This window comes from Lemur catta, chromosome 6, assembly GCF_020740605.2.
Source record: "Lemur catta isolate mLemCat1 chromosome 6, mLemCat1.pri, whole genome shotgun sequence".
NCBI classification, from domain to species: domain Eukaryota; kingdom Metazoa; phylum Chordata; class Mammalia; order Primates; family Lemuridae; genus Lemur; species Lemur catta.
Genome location: NC_059133.1, coordinates 85320836 through 85342422, shown reverse-complemented (window position 1 = coordinate 85342422; position 21587 = coordinate 85320836). Strand labels below are relative to the sequence as shown.

The 21587-nt window shown below is 35.4% G+C and overlaps 1 protein-coding gene across 5 annotated transcripts in view; it reads right to left on the bottom strand.

The window, feature by feature from the left end:
- Positions 1-21587, bottom strand: part of EPS8 (epidermal growth factor receptor pathway substrate 8) — a 164407-nt gene that overhangs the window by 7180 nt on the left and 135640 nt on the right. For all 5 annotated transcript variants that reach the window (XM_045554263.1, XM_045554264.1, XM_045554265.1 and 2 more), the window contains exons 15-18: positions 19143-19276; positions 14688-14796; positions 13651-13794; positions 4727-4949 (exon numbers count right to left, since the gene is read on the bottom strand). In XM_045554263.1, the coding sequence (XP_045410219.1) occupies positions 4727-4949; positions 13651-13794; positions 14688-14796; positions 19143-19276 (610 nt within the window). The remainder of the gene's footprint in view (positions 1-4726; positions 4950-13650; positions 13795-14687; positions 14797-19142; positions 19277-21587) is intronic.

The window sequence follows — 21587 nt, the reverse complement described above, 5'->3', positions numbered from 1 at the left end:
TTTCTCCTTCCACCCCACCTTCAAGGGTGAGGTCCACCACACCCCAAATGAAAGTCCGTGGGCTGGGGGCAGGGTGGTGCCTGAAACTGCAGTGCGCAGCAGCGTCTCTGGGCCGGGGACCCCAAAGATAGCGGCCACCCGCCCAAGGAGAACTAGTGTTGGGGGTGAGCACTCAAGAGTCAGCTTAAGCCGGTTTGGCAAACCAAATCAACAGGCCACCAGCTATTTTTCAGCACCAAAGTCAGGCACATTTACGCCAGCCGCACAGAGAAAAGAGGCTTTTCTCACTTGTTCCCATCCCCAAGTGCGGAGTCCGCCGTGCCCAGTATCAAGTCCCTGGGTGGGGGTGGAGTGGTGCCTGAAACTGCCACCGCTGCAGCATCTCCAGGCTGGGGACTCCAAAGATGGTGGCCACCGCCCCTGGGGAGCTAAGTGTTGGGGCAACCACTCAGGAGTGTGCAGAAGCCTGTCCCGCAGGCTGAATCAACAGGCTGCCAGCTGTTACTTCAGCATCACAGTCCTGCGGTCTCACATCTGCCTAGAAGAGGGTCCTGCTCGTTTTGCCCCGCCTGTGCTCACTAAATTGCCAGTGGTTTCCAGGGGCAGAGCCCGCTTTTCCACGTTCCCCTCCTGTGCTCCGGTCCCGCTAACCAGAGGCAATTAACCACTCGGACCAGTCCCTCGCCTGTCCAGCGTGGTCCCGGCACAGAGCACCGGCGAGTTCGGAACGTTTCCCCCATTGTCTGCTCTCCACACAGCCTGGCTTCCCGCGCCACGGCTCTGCACCGACTTCAGCAGTGTCCTGTCTGAGCGGGCGTGGCGGTCTGTGTGGGGGCCGGCGTCCCCCTCGTGGGTGGGATCGCACTGCACTGGCCGGCGGGCGGCTGCCCCTCCCGCACTGCTCCCTGTTACCTATTGTATTTCTCGCACTCTCCAGTCTTTGTGCACGTATCTGCCTTTCACCATTTTTCCTGTGCTGCTCGTCCCCCACTGCTTTTCTGCGGATTCACAACGCTGTTGTGCGGGAGGAGGGAATGATGCACTCATGCGTAGCCTGCCGGGTTCTTCACCTCCTTCTCTGGGAGCAGTGAGCCGGGAGGCCACCACTAATCCACCATGTTTTCCCTTCCATTAGTTAACTTATTAAAATCACTACATCATACTGCCATATAGCCTATGAATACATATCAAAGGGATGAGAAAAGTATCACCACACCAAAATATTTATTTTCTCATCCACTGACTTAGCTACCACATCAATCATCGCCAGTTCAAAACATAGTCTTCCTCCAGGGAGTACAAAAAAAATCTCCTTCTGATCTTTTAATATACTCCTTTTTTGGGGGGTGAGTGGGGACAGGGTCTCACTCTGTGGCCCAGGCTGGAGTACAGGGGCACTCTGAAGCTCAGTGCAGCTGTGAACTCCTGGTCTCAAGTGATCCTCCCACCTCAGCCTCCTGAAAAGCTGGGACTACAGGCACACGCCACTGCACCCAGCTAATTAAAATTTTTTTTTTTTTTTTTTTTTTTTTATAGAGGTAAGATTTTGTTATGCTGCCCAGGTTAGTCTTGAACTCCTGGGCTCAAGTGATTCTCCCACCTTGGCCTTCCAAAGTGCTGGGATTACAGGTGTGAGCCACTGTGCCTGGCTTTTGGTTTCCATTTTCAATGTTCTAGCACACAACAACAAACCAGACTAACTTTACACCTCTTTCTAAAATAACACTTCTGATTACAAAAGATTAAACTGGAATAAAAGGACTAGCATTTCAAAGGAAATAGAAGAAACACAAAGCAACTCAAGTGTTGGTATCCCACAAATGATAAGAGGAGAACCTTTTGGGATCTTGCAATAAATCAATTTGAATAGGTTATGTGACACATGGTTCCAAGCAGCTATTTTGAATAGGTAACACACAGTTACACTTCAGCAAAAAGGGGCTCACTCTTACCACTTGCTACATTTTTTAAACAGGCATGTTGGGGCTTTTTTCCTTGTTCATGGCTATTTGATAACCTTTATGAGTATTCACTCTCTAGTTCCTTTCATTTTATTTTTACCAGAAGTTTAGGCAGCAAGCAGAAAATGTAGGTGGTCTGAATAGGCCTATTTTTAGAGAAATCTGGCTATCAATAAATACACACTTAAACATGTCTATCTGGTTCAAAAAGACTGTTGAGAAGCCAGAACATTGATTCAGAAAAAAATTGTTCTACAAAATGCTATCAAGAAATATTTGTTTTATAAAAAGAAATGTATTTATTTAATGTCAAACCACACTTTTGAGATATCTTAAAAAGGAACTTTACATAAGTAATTACAAGATTTTATTATTCTAAGGAAATAAGTACATGTGTTAATTTGGGGAGAGATGTTTATATTTTATATTCCAATGTCACCCATCTACTTAATGAAAAACAGATTTGAAAATGGTGAGTCACAATTATCAGGAGAATTCTCTATCTTTAAAAGTGTTCAAACTATGCCTCTTTCCCATTAGGTTATTCTTGGTTTCTTAGTGTGGACAAAGAACAAACTGTTCCAACCCACACACTGTTCCAAATGGGGACTGGATGCCTATGAACTCTGATCCTAGGCCTGGAAAAAGAGTATCACAGTGTCAAAGATTACTGTGCTGACGTATCAAAGGAGAGAAATGTTATAAACTTGTGGTAAGAATAAAGAAAGGAACAGTCATTTTTAAGAAAGAATTAATCTGTCCTTAGGGAAATCAATAAAAATATTTATAGAATGTTCTCATCTTAAAACTATGTCTTTAGTGTCTTTGAAAAAAAATAAAAGTATCTTTTAAAAAAACTCCACACATATTTTAAAAATTTAGTAGCATATTATATTATAGTTATACACATTTACATGCTCATACACACATGGTTATTTCTGCTGCACAGAAAGTGTCAACCACTTTTCCCAAACTTCATTTTTCCTTTAGTTTTCTGGTAAGGTCAAGATATAGATAAAGTAATTTAACTAGGCTATACCTTGGAGAGAAAGCAATGTGTAAAAGTAGGCTTGTGCTTATGGCATTTAACCAGAATTTCTAGAATAGTTAAATAGTAATAGTTTTAATGTCTTCATTTTTAAAATTTTTTAACTTATCAAGAATGACCACAACTGAATAGATGTTATGTATGACTTACTGAGATGACAAAAAAACAGTGGGGTGAAAATGTGAGTGTGAAAGATTCAATAATTTTTGAACATGAATCTCAAACATCCAATCTCAGCTATAAAGTTAATATTTTAATACATGTATCTGGATGTCAGAGATAAGATTTGGTATGCAGACTAATTTTGGAATTATTCCTTTTCCAACAAGATACATAGCATTGAAAGAAATGGAAACAGATTGATCGTTTACAGTAAAGGTATGTTTATATGGAGAAAAGAATGCAGAACCCAGGAGAGGCCAACAGTGAGGGACTGATAGATGGCCGTCTCTCTTTCTCACACATCATTTATATACTTATATAGAGAAAATATGAAATATCTTCCTGGCTCTAGTTTTCCAAGAGTTTTTATATATCAAGTATAGGTAAAGCAAAGTAATTTTATAATACTTTAAAAAAATAATTTGGAGATTAAATAGATATGCCATATACTATTAATACAAGGTAAAACAAAATAATTATTTTAGAATTACCTTCAGCTTTCAATATATCTATACTGCTGCTCACCAGTACAAACTAGAATAATCCAAAGTTGGCCATACTGACTTTTCTTTTAGTTTATTTAAACATGATTTCCATAGAAACCATTTTATGAAAAATCAAATTTAAACTTATTAAAACATGAAGTTGAAGTCTAAATCACATGAAATCTGAATTTGGAGGATAAATCTGAGACTGCTATTGGCAGGTGATTATATTAAACTAGTGTGATTGTATATGTACTTGAGAATAGCAAATACATGGAAGAGAGGCAGGGAAGTGATGATGATGATGATAACAGCAGTAAATATTACTGACTGCTTATCATGTGTCATACATTGGTCAAAATCAACAAGGGCTTTTCAAACTTGGCAACACTGACATTCTGGGCCAGATAATTCTGTTGTGGGGGGCTGTCCTGTGCATTTTAACATATCGCTAAACATCCCTGGCCTCTGCCCATTAGATGCCAGTAGCATCCCCCCAGTTATGACAAGCAATGTCTCCAGACAAAAATAAATGTCCCTCCAAAACAAACAAAAAAAACCTAAATGTCCCCAGAGGAAGGAGGAGGGTGCAAAAATCACCCCTGGCTGAAAACCACTGAACTAAATATTTTATATGCATTATCTTATTAAATCCTCACACTTATCTTGGGAATCAGACACTGTTATTTTTTTCCCCACTTTTCAGATATTGAAGTAAAGAGAGGTGGATTGAATTGTTGAAGGTCACGTGGCTGGTTAAGTGCCATTTCACTATACAAATTCCAGTCTATCTGGCTCCACAGTCTGCATTTAACCATCATAATATATTGGAATATAAGTAAAAATACATAGGTTAGAGAGTGGAGAGAATTTCCTGTTCCTCCAAATTACGTAGAAGATGGGAAACTAGGTGAAAATCTTTGCACTCTATGAAGTACCATGCAAGTATAAAGGACTATTATTTATATTTAATAATATTTAATATCAGTAGAACTGATAATAAACAATATTTTATTTAGTAGTGTTTCTAATTCACAGAAGAAACTTTTTTGCCTCCCTGGGAAACTTACGGTCCACTGGAAGTTGTTTGTGTCTCTGGCTATCTCGCACAACACTGCCACCACTGTCACTGGAGCTGCTGTTCTGACGGGTTACATTTGCTGGGACCTTTGACACAGGAACAGGTGCTGGAGCAGAAGGTGGAAGGGGGACGGGAACAGGAGCTGGTGTTGGAGGAGGTGATGGAGCAGAGGGGGTATCAGCTGGTCTTGGACCATACTCCATCCTTTGTTTCTATGAAAAGACAAATAATTAACTTGAAAATTTAAAAAAAACATAAATCTAGGCTAGGAAAACAAATCATACTGCAATAGGATATTGTTGGCTATTTATCTGTAAACCAATAACAAATTTATCTCCAATCCTATGTGGTATAATGATCATTAAAAATCATCTTTTAAACATTCTACATATTTGCTCAAAGTCAAAATGTAAGTTAAGGAGTCACAAGGATAAACCAAAAGCAAACAGTAGTACTGTAGTAATAAATGTCAAGATAACTAAATTTGGACTTCGAATCACACAAGACCAGGGTAGGTTAAAAGATTTCTGATTATTTTATAATTTGTACTAATAATAATGTCTAATTTCACTGGAAATCTATAAATGTCAATAGCATAGGCATCACTTACTCCTTATTTAAGTATACTATATATTCAAAGATTTTTAATTCTGTTGTTTCTAGCAAATAATTTTAAGATGTTGATATTAATTTTTTCAAGGCATAATCCTTTTTGCCATCATCTTAATGCACATTTATTAAAATTAGAAATTTTGGTTGTAAAATAGGAATGCTGTGGGATAGATGGTTGTGAGGGTAGTGGTGTGGTCTTTCACTGACTGCAACTCACAAGCATGTACTAGAAAAAAGGTATGTGGAAAATCTATATTAAAAAAGGTAGATGTAATAAAATACTTTTCAATATTTTTTAAATCATGATTGTTAGGCCATTATACAACAGCATTTGTGTATATTTCATATTAAAATACACATAATAGTTAAGACTTATAAATCTAAACAAGATAATTTTAATAGATAAACTGCATTGTAAGAGGCTCCAAATTCTCAAAAGGCACATTTTCTTTGTAGAATTGAAGATGCACAGCAATGACTTGTAATTGAGGTAAAGTTTAGATAATGCATCAACACAATTTTAATTATTCTAAAATTTAGGATTAGCACGTAAAATGCAAAAAACCTTTTGGTAATCTGGTCCTTTGATTAGAACAGTATTTACTTTTAGGTTCTAAATTGGCCCAAATATAAGGTAGCATTGATTTTAAGAGTCCTCCCCAGTTTCCACAGAGATCTAAAACAAAAATGCACACCACGCACACAAACACGTCAGTTTTGATTAAATCATTACTCAAAAAACAACACACCAATCTTCACCACAGTCACCTTCGTGGCAAATGATTAATACCTGTGGAAACCTGAGTGGGAAGGAGTCCTCATTCTTTTCTGCTGCCTCTTTAAAAGCTACCACTCACCAACCAGTGGGGTGGAGAAAGTGGGAAGGGTATTATGAAAGGATGGAGTTAGAACTGAAAGAGGTGTTTATAATGCTGGTAGATATTTGCAGGAGAAAGAGAGCAAGAAGGAGAGAGGCAGGGAAGGAGGAAGGGAAGGAGTAGAAGGATAAGATTCTCCAAGCAAGCCATGTTGTTAGATGGAACAAAAAGAGAGTGCTAATCCCCACATTCAAGGGCTAGAAACTGAATACTAACGTATTCAGTCATACATTAGAGTGTATCATTATTATAATTACATCTCACAAAATAACCTTCCTATATTTGGGCCAATAAAATATTTAAAGCAATCAAAACACAGCAAACATCACCAAAGTGTAATATTCAGCACACACCAAAGTCATCTGATTAATGTACAATGTTCTGTCAAGACTGTCCTTTGCATGTAATTTCATGAGGAACTAATGAATTCTCACATTAGTGCTTCAAAACTGTCAGTTTAAATTATTGCTTTTAACACTTAAACAAAAAAAAAATGTCATGAGTTCTGCATTTCACATGAATCATATTTTCTGCTTTCATAAAAACAAGAACAGCAAGTGTTTTTCTATCCATCAAATAATACTGTGAAAAACTGAATACACTGTGTGTTGTCACAATCAAGCCTGAAGACAAGTTCACCAAATGTTCTGTGCCTCATTTCATTCATCTGTCATTACTACATAATGCAACTTTGTCAGTATGACCTAACAATAATAGGCTTAAAAATATATATATTTGACTAAAGTCAAGAAAACCCATATGAAGATTTTTCATGGCTTATGCCACAAATATTTACTTGCATATTTTCCTCTTTTCTTAGTCCTCTCCTCCTACTTCATGTTTCCAACCTCTGATGTGAAAAAGAGGAAAAAAGACTTTCCTTGAATCATTACAACCTGTTCTGAATGGCAACCAAGACAGCTTTTCCATGGAAACTGGTTTGTAATTCTTGGTGTGGAAGAAACGAAATCAGCATTGACTCCTGAAGTCACTTTTCTGGGTCCCTCCCTAGCCGCTCCACTCCTCTTTACCTGCCACTCAGCTACTGCTTGTCCCTTCATTATTTCTGTCTCTTGGCTATTACTGGTTGAAGCTACAGAATTGATGATTCCAATGTACCTTCAACTTATGGAAAGTCTTGGAAAACAGAACCACACTCTGAACTTTTTTCTCCTAAACCAATGGAACTGAAGCTCCAAATCCAAAAATGAAATTTTGACCGATTCTTCTTGGTTTGCCCAGGACTTTACCAGTAATTAGCAATGACAATCCCACATCCCTGTAAAACCCTCAGTTGAGGGCAAACTGGGATGGTTGGTGAACCTGGTGTGGACCTACTCTGGTACTGTAATTGTCACTTCCTAACTCTTGCCTGTGATTCCACGAATAGAAAGTTCTACTTAAAACAAAATCTCTTTTTGCCTTTCTCTGAAAGACAGAATTACCAGACCTCATAGGAAATTTAGTTTCCTACTGATAATTAAGTTGGAATGAATCACTTTTCTTTAGCAACCAAAGCTGAGTAGAAATTCTCAAGGATGAAAGAATGTTATTGAGAGATAAGCTCCTGGTTCATACAAAATACTGCTTCTGAAGGGAAATTATGCAAGTAAGCCCAACAAAGCCATTAAAATTGAACTGTTCTTAAAAATTTAACCTACCCTGAATTACACATTTTTCTTCTAAATTTAGTTTCTTTGGAACTCTGCAGTGAAAACTAAGCACAGCTGGAACATTTGGAGGGTGTTAAGTCCAGAGACTGAATTTAAAAAATTATATTAAAAAAGAAGTGCCATGAGGGAAAGAATGTGGGTTACCTCTGACAGCTCACCAAGTAATTGCTATTAGGAAAATGGAGCAAATCACATCAGATGAGAAAATTAGCACAAAAGATGGAATTAAAATAATATCAATTATAATTCACAACAAATATCAGGAAGTGTGAGCAAATTAGCTTTTGACAGTAAAATTACCTGCTCACAAATCAACCAGTGAAGGAGCTTGTAAATATACAATTAATTTCCATCACTTTTATCTAGCCATGTAAAACTAATATAGATTACAATACAGTACAAATAGTACAGAGTATTTCAAAAGTAACTGTGTATTAAAGCATTAAATTAAAATATTAAGATATAGCTTCCTTTTATTCTTATATCTTATATAGAATACAATTAGAGGACATTAAATGTAAGACTAATTCTTATTTAATAGCTGATTTTGCAAAAGGAAATACTGCATGCATCATGGTGTGATTTTAGTGAGCTTTAAACTTGTAAGCAATCTAAACAAACAGAACATTCTGTAATTATGTATATGTGTATATTGGATAGGAATTACTTTATATATGTATTAAAAATATATGTATTTGGAGTGGGTATTATTCAAATTATCACAAGAGGTATCTGAGAAAATGTCAATATATGAGGCAGAATAAAAAGTAAACATCCTTGTCTAAAAACCATGTCTCTAATTAATGAGCAGAGTCTTCTGAGATTAATTTTTAAAAAACAAATTTTATGGAACAGAGTATCATAAGGAAATTGACCTGGCTGGAAGAAAATGAAGGCATCTCTAATAAAATAATCACTCTCTGTCTAGCAGTATCTGAATGTCTGGTTTGAGCTTAAAAACGGAGCATTCATAACATGGGCTGAAATTAGTAGGGTTAGTTGCTTAGTAGTCACCTGTAGAAAATATTTCCAGTTTTAATACAGGGCTACTTAAACATCTATATAAAGACTAAGAGAATTTTATCTGTAGCTAGAATTGTACAGATCACACAATTGACCCCCTCTATTTCACAGCCAAATAAGTTGGAGCACAGAAAAATAAAATCTTCTCTTTAAGGTCACACAGCTGGTTAGTGGCAGAACCAGGACCAGAACCCTCATCTACCAATACCTAGATTGGGACTTCTCCCACAGTATCATAATATTTCTTGCTAGGAAATAGAAAAGACAGGAAACTTTTTGCTGAATTCACAAGACTATAAAGACTGGACATTCATAATTATTTGTTATCTTGGTGAAGTAAGAATATCTATAATAATCATAAACACAGACTTAAAAATAAACAAAAGACTTCTTTATTCAGGCATTGGATATATTAGAAATAACAGCAGAGGGGTTGGTTTCTGCTCCTGGCACATAGCATGAGAATCGAAATGGGTAAAAGGGTAATTTTAGTAGATGAACAGTCACAGTGCTAGAGATCTGGGAATCAAGTCAAAAGAAAGATCAGGAAACTTTATGTGGCAAGTAGGTTCCAGGTGGGGAGAAAGCAGCCTAGATGGCCATCTGTTGCCCAGCTAAAACACACAAAGCCCTGGAATGCTCTACAACAAAAGTCTTATGAGAAGACATGTCATTTCTCCATAATCTCTCATAAGCATTTCTTTCTTTTTCCCTGTGGTTTCATTCGATCTCTTATGTTTGGTATCTTTGGAAAATTCTTTGTTACTCTCTCTTTTATTTTTAAAACTTTGCTGAAGCCATGGGGGAAACACATTAGGTGGGAATGGTTGTCTTTAGAGAGCTGTTAAAAATCACATCAAATGTGAGGATATTAAATAGCCTGGCCTCTCAGGGACACCAGGTGGCAATTCAACACCTATTCACTACTGGTGCCAGGTATGAGCATCCCTGTCATGAGAACAGGATCTCTGACAAAAGTGTGTGAACAATAGGCGAGGGCTGCCCTTGGGCCCTTCACCCAGAAACTGCCATTATTAATATACACTTCTTTACAGGACACATAAGGGTACAAAAATAGGAGTCACAACTGTGTCCTTTTAAAAATATATTTGGTGACTTAGAGATGTTGTATGAAAATAGTTTATACCTAATTCCCTTATTTCCACCATTTAGAAAATGTTGTTTTTAAGTAAATCATATAATTTGGGTTATTAGCCTAAATGAGAGAAAAATGAAAGAATCGATGAAATCCAGGGAATGGATACATAAGGTGAAAATCCAATTCCAAGGATTGTGACTGTTCAGATCAGCTTTTATCACAGTATAATGCATGGTAAAGCTCTTTTTACAAAATGTCACTTTAAGCATTCATGTAGTGAAAAACTACATGTTTATACAAAAAGAGATGACATCCTTTTGTAATCGCTATTCCCTAGAACAGCAGAGTGCATCGGAGCATGGACTCTGGATCTAGAGTGCTGGGTCCCAATCCTGGCATCAAGAGCATGTAGATGTGGGCAAGTGATTTCTCCTGTACCTTAGTACCCTATGTAAAATGTGCCTACTTCACAAGGTTGTTGTGGGAATTAAACAAATTAGTATTTGTGAAGTGCTTAAACAATGCCTGGCACAACAAGAGCACTGGCCACTGGCATTCTCCATGTTGGAGTATGTTATCATTGCTATCTATGAATGTGAAGCAAGCTTAAGCAATAAATCATTAGTTGTATTTCTGCAGCACAGTACAGGGATCTAAAACATTTTTGTCAGAGGAAGTTTGTTTACATTTCTTCAGACTTTTGATATCATTGGATGGAAGAGACACATGGAAGGGGAAAAGTGCGTGGGGCTATATCTGAGGAGGAGAGAAGGGTCGCTGCTCTTGATACAGCAAGAACATAGGAAAGCGCGAAGCCATGGCAGATGACTGGGGAACTCGATGCCACACGGCAGGCTTTCACAAAGGATCTGCTCAGAGCTGAGCTTTCTATCGTTCTTTCTATCAAGTGCAAGATACGGGCACTCAACAAATATTTGAGGGATGAAAGAATAAAAAGACGAGTAAGACATAAATTTGTAATCCAGTTGAGTTTTATAAGGTTATGGTATTAGGATCACTGGAATATACATAAATATGGTAGTATCTTTATTGTCATTCTGAAATAAACTGCAGGATTTTTCCTTAGATATTTTAGATAAAGGTATCTGTTGATACTGTTGTAGAGATATAAAAATAACTGGCATACGTTTCCAAGGATGTTTTCTTTTCCGTCTTACTCTATTCTTTTTTTTAAAAAAAATGTTACAAATGCTTTGGAAATAGGAATCCTTTTAGAGTAGGATTTATGGCAGATAGCAGATAGCAAAACAGATTGTCAAGCTTGCTTCTTAAAATTTGTACAAGGTCTTAGTGGTTTTGTTGAGCTCAGCCCAAATTTTTCAGGAGGTGTTAAAAAGCAGATTGTTTTTAATAGTTTTTAAAAGTACAGCCTTCAAACTAAACATCACTCAACACACACACACACACACACACACACACACATACAGAGGGCTTCTTTACCCATTTCTACATACACCACTATATTTATATTTTCATCCAGAAATTTTCAAAAGACAGTTAGATAGTGTTGAAAAGTTTAAAAGGAAATAGCCAAAACAGGCAATCCCCACAAGGACCACAAGCCTCTATTTACATAGAGTAGCAAAATAAACTCATGAAACTTGTGAACACTTAAAAAATTTATTGGTTGTGCCAAAGTTGACAAAAATAAAACATGGGGTTCTGTTTAAGAAAGGGGAAATATATTTATGTTCTCTAAAACTACTCTCCCTACCTATGATATGTATTAATGGTTTTGGTTCAATTTTAGACAGAGCAACCTTTAAACAGAAAAGTCAACTTATGGCTCAAGCCAGGAATCAGAATTTAAGAAAAAGACAAGAAGGAACAGTAAACAGGAAAAGGTAAAAGACATCACAAAAGGCATTACACTCCTTAGGAAATCTCAGGTGGGAGAAAATACTTATAATTTATATTATTTGCCAGTGTAAGTGTCTTGTTTTTATCAAAGTTTGCTTATTTCTAGCAACCACACACAAATAAAAGCAAATTTGGGTAATTATTTTCAACACATAAAATATAAACTCTTGGTTTCTGCTCACATATGGGAATTAGGGATATCCTCTGTGAATAGTACTTTTCATAGATTATCATGAGTTGAATATTAAAAATAGTTGACACAGCTCAAAGAGCATATACTCTAACAGTGTTTTAGTCATATGTTTCAAGCATACACTGTATACCTCTATAGGAAAGAAAATGAAGAACTGGCATCCATAAACTAGACAGAAGCCTATATTATGTTAGGTTAACACCCAAACTCAGAAAAGTAAAAACTAAAGAAAGAAAAAGGTATAAAAATTAAGTTAGAAAATTCACTTCAAAAATCCATGGGAAATGGAGGAGACCATACCTTGAATAACTCAAACTCCTTCTTTGGCATCAACAGCTAATGACAAATGATGAACATAAAATAAGTACATAATACATGTGCATACCAGGCCAGCCACAACATAAGCACAGCAAACAATTTCCATTGCCATCACTTTAAGTTATTGATATATAGAAACTATACACTAATTCTTTATTTTAAATGTTGCTTGATGCTTGGATTCTAGTAAGACCAAGTCCCTCTAGATAAGTACAGGACCTATAATAGGCTTGAATGTCACGAGGAGCCATAAGTACTTAAATGAATGGTTATAGCAGCAGGAATATGATCACAATTCTAGGTTTAGACAGTCTGAATTTTATTAAGCCTGGACCTAGCATAAAAATTATCTATTTCACTGCATAGTCTATGTACCTTCTACTTAAAATGATGACATTATTACGAGATCAGATTTGATCTTTTTCTTGACTCTGAAATTAAAAGAATTTTTCCTGGGGGAATAAGAAAGAAGCCACCCTGGGTTCAGAGGCTGTATATGAGATCATCCATTCTGTCTCTGTTGGCAAACCTGACTCTAGAGAGCCTGTCATGGGTCTAAAAATCCCAAGAGTTTAACAGCAAGTGAATCCAGATGTCAGGATGAATGAGATGACCAGAGTCACTGACATCCTGAAAATGCGGCAATGGGCCTCAAGAATTATTCAATTAGCAAGAAGAGAGAACCTGACCTATCTAATCTATATCACAGGCATATATTAATATTAAAATCAAGAGAGGAAAAAATATTATAATCTAACTAAACAAGTACTCATGTGGTAGTATAAGGTGAGAGGAACGCAAGTTCAAGGCTGGTCAATGACAGCACATTTAAGAGACTCTATAGGCAAAGGCCGGTTAAGATGAACTGCTGGACATTCCAGCCACTGTCTCAGTGCCATCCTCTAATGAGTGGAAGCCACTGGTTGATAGGAGCGCTATGGGTGAAAAGACAGAAGTACTATTTCTCTGAATGTCAGAAACATTATAGACTGGGAAAAAAAGCATTCAGAGAAAGTCACTTACTGCTAAATATTTTGAACAATGTCCTGAAGAAGTAAATCAGAAAACATATGTGTAATTCTTCTCTATCATCATTGCTCCCCAATTACTCTAGACAAAAATGTACAGTCAATTAAATTTCAAAATGATTAATATACAAATGGTACTTAAATCCTGTTACAGAGTGATAAATTTATAAGTTTGTAACATTAAGTTTTGCTAAGAAATCAAAATTACCTGTATAGTATGTGTATAGGGTGGATCAGCACGCCCCAATCCAGATTCTGGAGGTCTCCCAATATCCAAAATGTTATTTGGCACAAATCCAGAGTCTCCACTTGCATTTCGAACTTTCCACCACTGCTTCCTATCATCAAGTATCTGTCATCATGCATAAAAATAAAGGTATAATTTCCATATAAAAGTCAATACATGAAGGAAGTTCAATGTTTATTCCTAGACTTCAACCAAGAACATTTTTCCACTTCTGATAAATTGACTCTGTATCAACATATTATTGGTTGAATGATTCTCAGGAATTACACTAAAAGTTACATTTACTAGTATAGGATAGATAAGGTGTCACTATGGTGAATCTACCCAGGTCTGTATTATCTCCTAACAATATATCTGCATTATTTGAAGTACTTATAGAGCACTAAGATGACTCTCTTAGAAAGTCCTATTGTTTACATCTTGGGGATAGGAAAAAAAAGTATAAAAACTGTATTTTTTTTAATAAAATATATTGTGATCATTCACCTTCTACATTCAAGAAGATGAATGCTCAATTATAACCTAACAAGGAGATTTGGGTATCACGGCAGACTATCCCTAATATTAGCTCATGTCTGCTGGGTACATTTGTGCAAAGATATGAGGATAAGAGAAGAAAATGTTTTCTCTTCTTAAAATATTATATGCATCTACATCTGAATTGATAACTAGCCTTGATTCCAAAATGTATAAATCCCAGAAGAAAGAGAGCAAGGAAAAGAACAAAGCAAGCTAAGTAATCCATACCTGCCCATATCCCCTCCCTCTCAAAAAAACAGATAAAAGGGTAACCTAAAGCCACCTCTGTAAAAGGGGTATATATATACCACTTCTAAATAGACATAGATATCTCTAATATACTGTATCTTTAGTAATATTATACTGAAGAATACTTTCTTGACCTTGTTATTTCTTTGAGGAAGGTTTAGATGTATACCAAAAGAGGAATATAATTAATCTACTTTGTTAAGAGCGTAAGAAAGGTAAAATTCTATCACCTCTAAAATATCATCCTTTAGAACTGAGAGCTCACTGTTGTTCCTTGCCACAAAATCATACTTGGATTTGGCATATTTCTTGGGTTGTGTTTTGAGTGGGTCATAATTTCTACAAAAAGAAAGAAAAGAGATTATCATTCTGTCAGGTCTTCCTAAAGGATGAAAACAGAAGTAAAACATTAATCAAGCCAAATCTCTACCAGAAAACATTCTTACAAAAATAGTACTGCAGTTTTATTATATTTTACAGAATATGAGAAATAAAAGAAACTTTGGAGTTCTTACTCTTAAAATGAACAAACTATGGCTAGGGCAAAAATAAATAATGCAAAATCACAAGGTTAGCTGGTGCTGAGACAAATTTAGAATCCAAATCTAGAATGCAAATGTATGAATTCTTTGTCTAGTTAAGTACATATACTAGATATGGTTTTGTTAATTAGCATCTCTACCATGAAAGAACTAGGATAAAGATAAATGTTAGTATTTTTCATAAAATTAAAGGAGATCAAAGATAATTTCTATAGTGGTAGTTTAGTCGATTTCACTAATTCAAGCCATGTCTCCAATTTGTTAACCAAATATATAAATTTAAAAATTATGACTAGGTGTCAACTTTTAGGAAAGCTTTGCCCAGTTACCTAAATTGCAAGGCAAGGTATGCATTAAGTACAAGACCAATTACACTTTCAAATAAATAAGTAAATGAACAATTTAATTCACTAATAAACTTTTTTAAAGATTAAGAAAAGGTGTATGGGCCTTTTTTGTAAAAACAGAAAACTTCCTTAAAAAACCAAGTATTTCTAATTATTAAATGAGCACTAATGGATCTAACAACATAATTAAAAATTACCTTTATATATAACACAATAAAACTTAATGCATTAAAAACATGTATTTTCTTCATACATTTCGCTAATAAAGTAGTAAGTTTAAGTCTTCTATATTAATTTCACTCCCTAGTCCTCTCCACTTACATTCCCACACTTCCTCACGCAGCTCTACAAGGGAAAAAGGAGACAGATGTTTGGTCATCCTTTCCCTGCCAAGTGGCCATTCTCTGTGCTGCCTACCAAGTTCTTTGGAATGTTGAGTGATACGGGGCCTGTAGGACAGCTGCAGACATAACGTATCCTGTCATCATGGATATTTGCTACCTCTTAGGTAGTCACTCCATTGGAGAAGGAGGGCAGGGACAAACAAAAAAGATGACCTGTACAGCACAGCTTATACGTACGCATATAAGCATAGCCTATGGGCTATTTTTAGTATGGTTAAAAAAAAAAAGAATGGTGGACAAAGTGAAATTATGGTCAAATAATCACTATATTATTATTAAGAATAATTTTTAAACTGTGTTCCATGGATTTCCCACTCCTATCCCTACTGGAATGGGGTGGGAAATCTACTTTAAATACACACATTTAATCTATTAAGATTTCATGTAGAGGATAAAAGAGATTCAACCACCCCAAAAGTAAGGAAATGGTAATTTCAGTTTTTTATCTTTCTCTCTTCCCCCATGTCCCTCTATCCTATGATCCAGAAAATGATCACTATTAATGATGGAGAATTAAGTATACTATAACAAAGAGTAGAATAACTCCACCACTAAGTATTTGAATCAGTGAGTTAAAAAGAAAACTTTGCTGCAGTTGTCTTTAAAGTTTTTGCTATCTTGCATGCCTCAGAAGTGTTTATCCAGCACACATTTATATAATAAAATGCTTTAGAATTTTTGAACCTTTATGTTTTACAGTTTCTTACCCTCAATATATTAAACCTGGATATGACACTGATCATAGTTATCAATTGGAAAATCATAATCTATAACTTTTTAGATGTAACAAAGTTTTTTAAGAGAGAAAGAATGTATCAAAATGTATGGTCTCTGTTTCTGATTTGGAATAATAGATATGCCACTTGATATGTAGCAAATGTAGAGACAGCAATAATCTGAGAACTCTAAAACACTAATTGTATCTGCATAGCAGTGAACTATAAAACTCAAAAGTGCAGGCTCTAAATTCAACAAACAGGTATTTTGCTTAACAGTGAATATACTTCATATGGTATCTACCGCATTCTTAGAATGTAATAAAGGTCAATAACAATAATTATAAAAGCAAATTCCACACCTCTGTGTATTTTATTCAGACTACAATTTTCAGATAGTTTTTGCAATAATGATGACAAATTTTCTTAGCAACAAAGAACATCCATGATCTTGGTATCTATCAACTATCCCAGCTCCTATTAAGTCCAGATGAGAAATGGGACCCATATGAACTGAGATATAAAATCTACCCATCATTCAATGTATTTTTAAAAAAATCTTTCTCTGGCTAAATTTTGACCACTCTAAGGCTACCATCCCTTGATAGAATTTCCTTTACTATATTCCATTTAAATTTTCTATTTCTCAGAGGTTACCAAAAGAAACCTTATGAAATTCAACACAGCCTTCTCTAAATGAGGAAAAAATATTGTTAAAAATGAGTGTCCTTTACATCACCTATCCCATCCTATATAAAATTCCATGAGACAGATATTTTTGAGAATTTAGTAGCAAGAAAAGTATTATTTATTCAAATGAACTAATATATATTTCTTCTTCCTAATGATGGTAAATGATTGTTTTTCTTTTTGCTCTGACAGCCAGAAATCTCAAAGACAAATTTGAAATTCAATTAGAGTGTCAACTTTTATACTTCATAAATTTTCATTCTTATCATCCCTCTTAATTTTTTAATTTTGTATTTTATTTCATTATTTAATTTTTAATAATAACATTACTTTATCTATATACAATTTAAGTGCCTGAACCCATTCTGGAAGTAAATGAGGTACAAAGATATATCTAAATCAGTAAATCAAAGGCACACTCGCCTGGTATTCTATAATGGTCATAAAGATCAAGGTAAACTTTAAAAGACTTTGTGGTAAGCTGCCCAAAATAAATGGCAGAAGTTATTCTATAAGTACTACTATCCTTGATAGAACTACAGGTGAAGGACAGGGAGAGATTGACTCTGAAATGCTGAATACACTATCATCCACTTATTTAGTCATTCAATCAATAAATCAAATAGGTCAGCACCTACTGAGTGACCACATTGTGCTAGATGTGGTCTTAAAATGGAACATGATAAAAGTTTTCTAGTATCAATATGTACTATACATATGAGAAATGTATTCAAGTAGTTTTCCAGTCACTTAGCTATGGAAAACCATCCAATTGACTGGAGTGATAGAAATAAATAAATAACTGTTAATCTGAAATAATTTCTAGAATATTGACATTTAAGACAGAAGGAAAGAAAAAAATATTGAGACGAGTAGTAAATTAGTCAAGAAGAATTTCAAAGAAATAATGTTTAAGCTTCCAAACCAATTTTTACCTGTATCTACTAAAAATAATTCTATAATTAAAACTTATTTTCATATGTTGGCATTTTCAAAATATATTACTCATTGCTGACTTTTCTTTGTACTCAATTTAATATGTTACTGGTGCCCTTAGAGTAATACCTGTATAATTTCCATGCCAATTACTTAAGCATTACCTGTCACCATACCTGACAAAGAACAAAATTTTAAATACTACCTTCCTCAGATTCTATAAGAAAGGAGGATACTGAAAAGAAATAAAGGGCATATAACTCTCATGGTAAGAGGGGCTTTGACAGGAAAGTACTAGGATAGGTTCTCTGACCCACTTCATCTGTATGATCATCCTCTTACAGCTTTGATAGCCATATTTCACCTCCTTTTCTTTCCTTTTTGTGTGTGAGTTGGCGCTATGTAAAACACCCCTTGCTGGAAAACAAGAATGAAAAAGAAGTGAACCTATTCCAGTTCCTTTAGTTCTTCTCCATCCCAGTTCTCTATTCCTGCCTTTATTAAATTCTTTAAGAGTGAAAATATAGAAAAATAAATGAAATGTAAAACTGGAACGTCAAGATAAAATATAATAAGATGAAATGGCATGAATGATAAGGAATTAACTCCATTTTAATATTTAGTTTCTATTTAGTTTAAATATTTCTATCTAAAGGAAGGCGTATTTGTTTTTATTAGGTGAAGAGAAGGGTGAAAATTTTTTCCTTTGAAGTTACAGAGCTGGAAAGACCCTCAGAGACCTCGGGTACAAACTAATGGAGAGTTTCAAGACAATTTTTCTTTCTTCTTAATGCACACATTTTGTCAGAAGTATCTTTTAAAAAAGGGAAAGTCATCCAAAGGCATTTGTGCTAAATGAGAATTACAGACTGGAGGTCCAGACATCTTTTGCTCATTAAAGCCAGTTCTGTAAATGAACTGAAACTTTATCAAATAATTAACAGATAGAAAGTTTAAAGAAGTAGTAAACAATACAGACACTGTCACCTCTTAACACTAAACCAGAGACAGTTATTCACAGCTCTCCAATGGGTGCCCATCAAATGTTACCTATCTACATGGCGATTAGGAGTTGGCTTAAAAGCAACAGCTGCTTCCCCTTGGTCCAGATGAGGCCCTCTAGGGTACATGTTGTTATTGAATGCATATCCATCAGCTGGAGGATACTCGGATACGCTGGAATGCTGAAAGACAGATTAAAGAATCACCAAATATGATTTGAACACTCATAAGTCAACAAGAACCCTCCACTATATTGTGATCAGTTTTCATTTTTAAGTGATTGACCATTATATTAATAAATTATGAAATGGGAGTGATACATTTATGCCAAAGACATAATCAGAAAAGTCATTAATGCAAAGGCTGAATCTTGCTGTTTTTAAAAAACCTTCACCACTCTAGCAAAGTAAATACTGTCACAAGAAAATCAACTCTATTCATTACAATCATACAACTCTCTTATTTTTCTCATTTTTAAAATTGTACACAAAACACTATAGTATCTTCAAATTTTAAAGAACAGCAGCAGATTTACCATCAAGGAAAACACAGAAAGACACAAATACACTGATCTTGACAGTCAAGAGTCCAGGATAAGACAACGCTGGAGTCATTTCTTTTTTGCAGCTAACAGAATTCAAACATGAACCTACTGGGTGCTACCAAGAAGTCCCAATGAGCACCATGGTTTTAAAGCTATAGAAGCTATATGCTCCGATTGGGAGAAAACAAACAAAAAACATTACCAGAAGATCTTATATTGTTTCTTTATGTAAAAATGAAGTATGGGAGAAGCATGATGGTTACTAAAACATTGGAATTCTGTGGGTATTTCAGTTGTTTATGGATTCATTGGGGCAAAATATTTGAAACTGGGAATGTTTCAGAAAAGTCTTGGACACATGGTTCCTGTGGTTAATTCTAATAATAAAGTTGGCAGGAGTAGGGCTGAATTTATCCATAGACAGAGTAGGTGATGTGTCCCCAGTGGACCAGTGTTGATGTCAAAATACCCACATTATATGATTCCTCTGAAATATACACCAGGACACTGCATTTAACACACAAATACAAATAAACAATTTTCAGCCATTTAAATAGCTGAGCTCAATTAATTCAGTTTATCACTTCCCTAGCAGACAGAAGAGGCACTAAATTTGATTAGGTAATTTTTTATTAAAGGTTGTTCTAAAGGGGGAATGCAAGAAACTGCTAGAATCACCCACACCTTTTGCCTAGCTCTGAACATAATAGAGTGACGCAAGCCGGTATGAAATCACTGGGTCCTGAGACTGACTGGGAATGCTAGAAGGGAGGAGACAGATGATGACAAATGACTAACTGTGATGACTATACAACCTCGCGCAGGGCTGCTGCTGGGTCAGAGGAAGTACAGACGCTGAGTACTGCCGCCCATATTTGCCACTCCACGTCACCTATGCCTTTCGCTTCTGAACAAAACCACCAGATCCTGAACTACTCATCTTGTTGTAAATGTATTTATTACAGTAGCAATAAGGTACAATAAAATCTCTTCTAGGAATGATTACATTTTTTATGCATTTTAAATCACCATTACTTGGCCTCTTTTCCGACAAAATCTCAAGGCATAAAATCCCCTAGAACTGCTAGCATGTTTTTTTCATTTCATTTTTTTAAACCTCTGAATAACTACTTAAGCCATAAAATATAGTTACAACAGAAAAATGATAACTCATTACAAGTAAGGATTCTCAATAATTCCTCTTTTAAAATTACTTATTCAGTAAAAGTAGACAAACTTATATCCTGGAAGCCCAGAACACATTACTCTCTCTTCAAACACACAAATTGAAAAAGAACTCACAAAAGTGAATTTCTGAGGCATACATTATGAAGTGAGGATATTTTCTTATTTAAGATATGAAGACTATAAGCTGGAAATTTTATTTGAAAACAGTCAGCTGTATTGTAACTACAGCAACAGAAGTATATCAAAATATCAGGTTTGAGTACATTTTTTTCCTCTAAAAAAGTTGCCCTCCAAATGGAAAGAAGATTCACTGTGATGAAGCCTAAACTATAAAGTACAGGCAGGAACATATGCGTGTCAACCCATGCTCAGAGCGGAGGTCAGAGAGTGAGGTCATCTTCTTAATTACTCATTTAGAGGGAAGGACAGGTACAGAATCCACCTCTTCGCTTATATACAAGAGGGGAAAAAAATCACATTAAAAAAATTAATTTCAAAGCAGTATATTTGCTTTATTTTTAAAGTTTCAGGAATTTAACTAATCTTCTATAACATTATTGTTATTCTCCAAAGAATATTGCCCCAAGGGAACGATTTTCAAAATTTTAATTTAGATAAATGTTTCTCCTTAAAAGTGGTCACAAGGTGTAATCTACTGTGGTTTGCTAATTCATTTCTTCCTATCATGTTTCTACATTATAAATACCTATGATAGCCTGACAAAATTAAGGTATGAAATGAAGAAAATGAACAGGACTGCA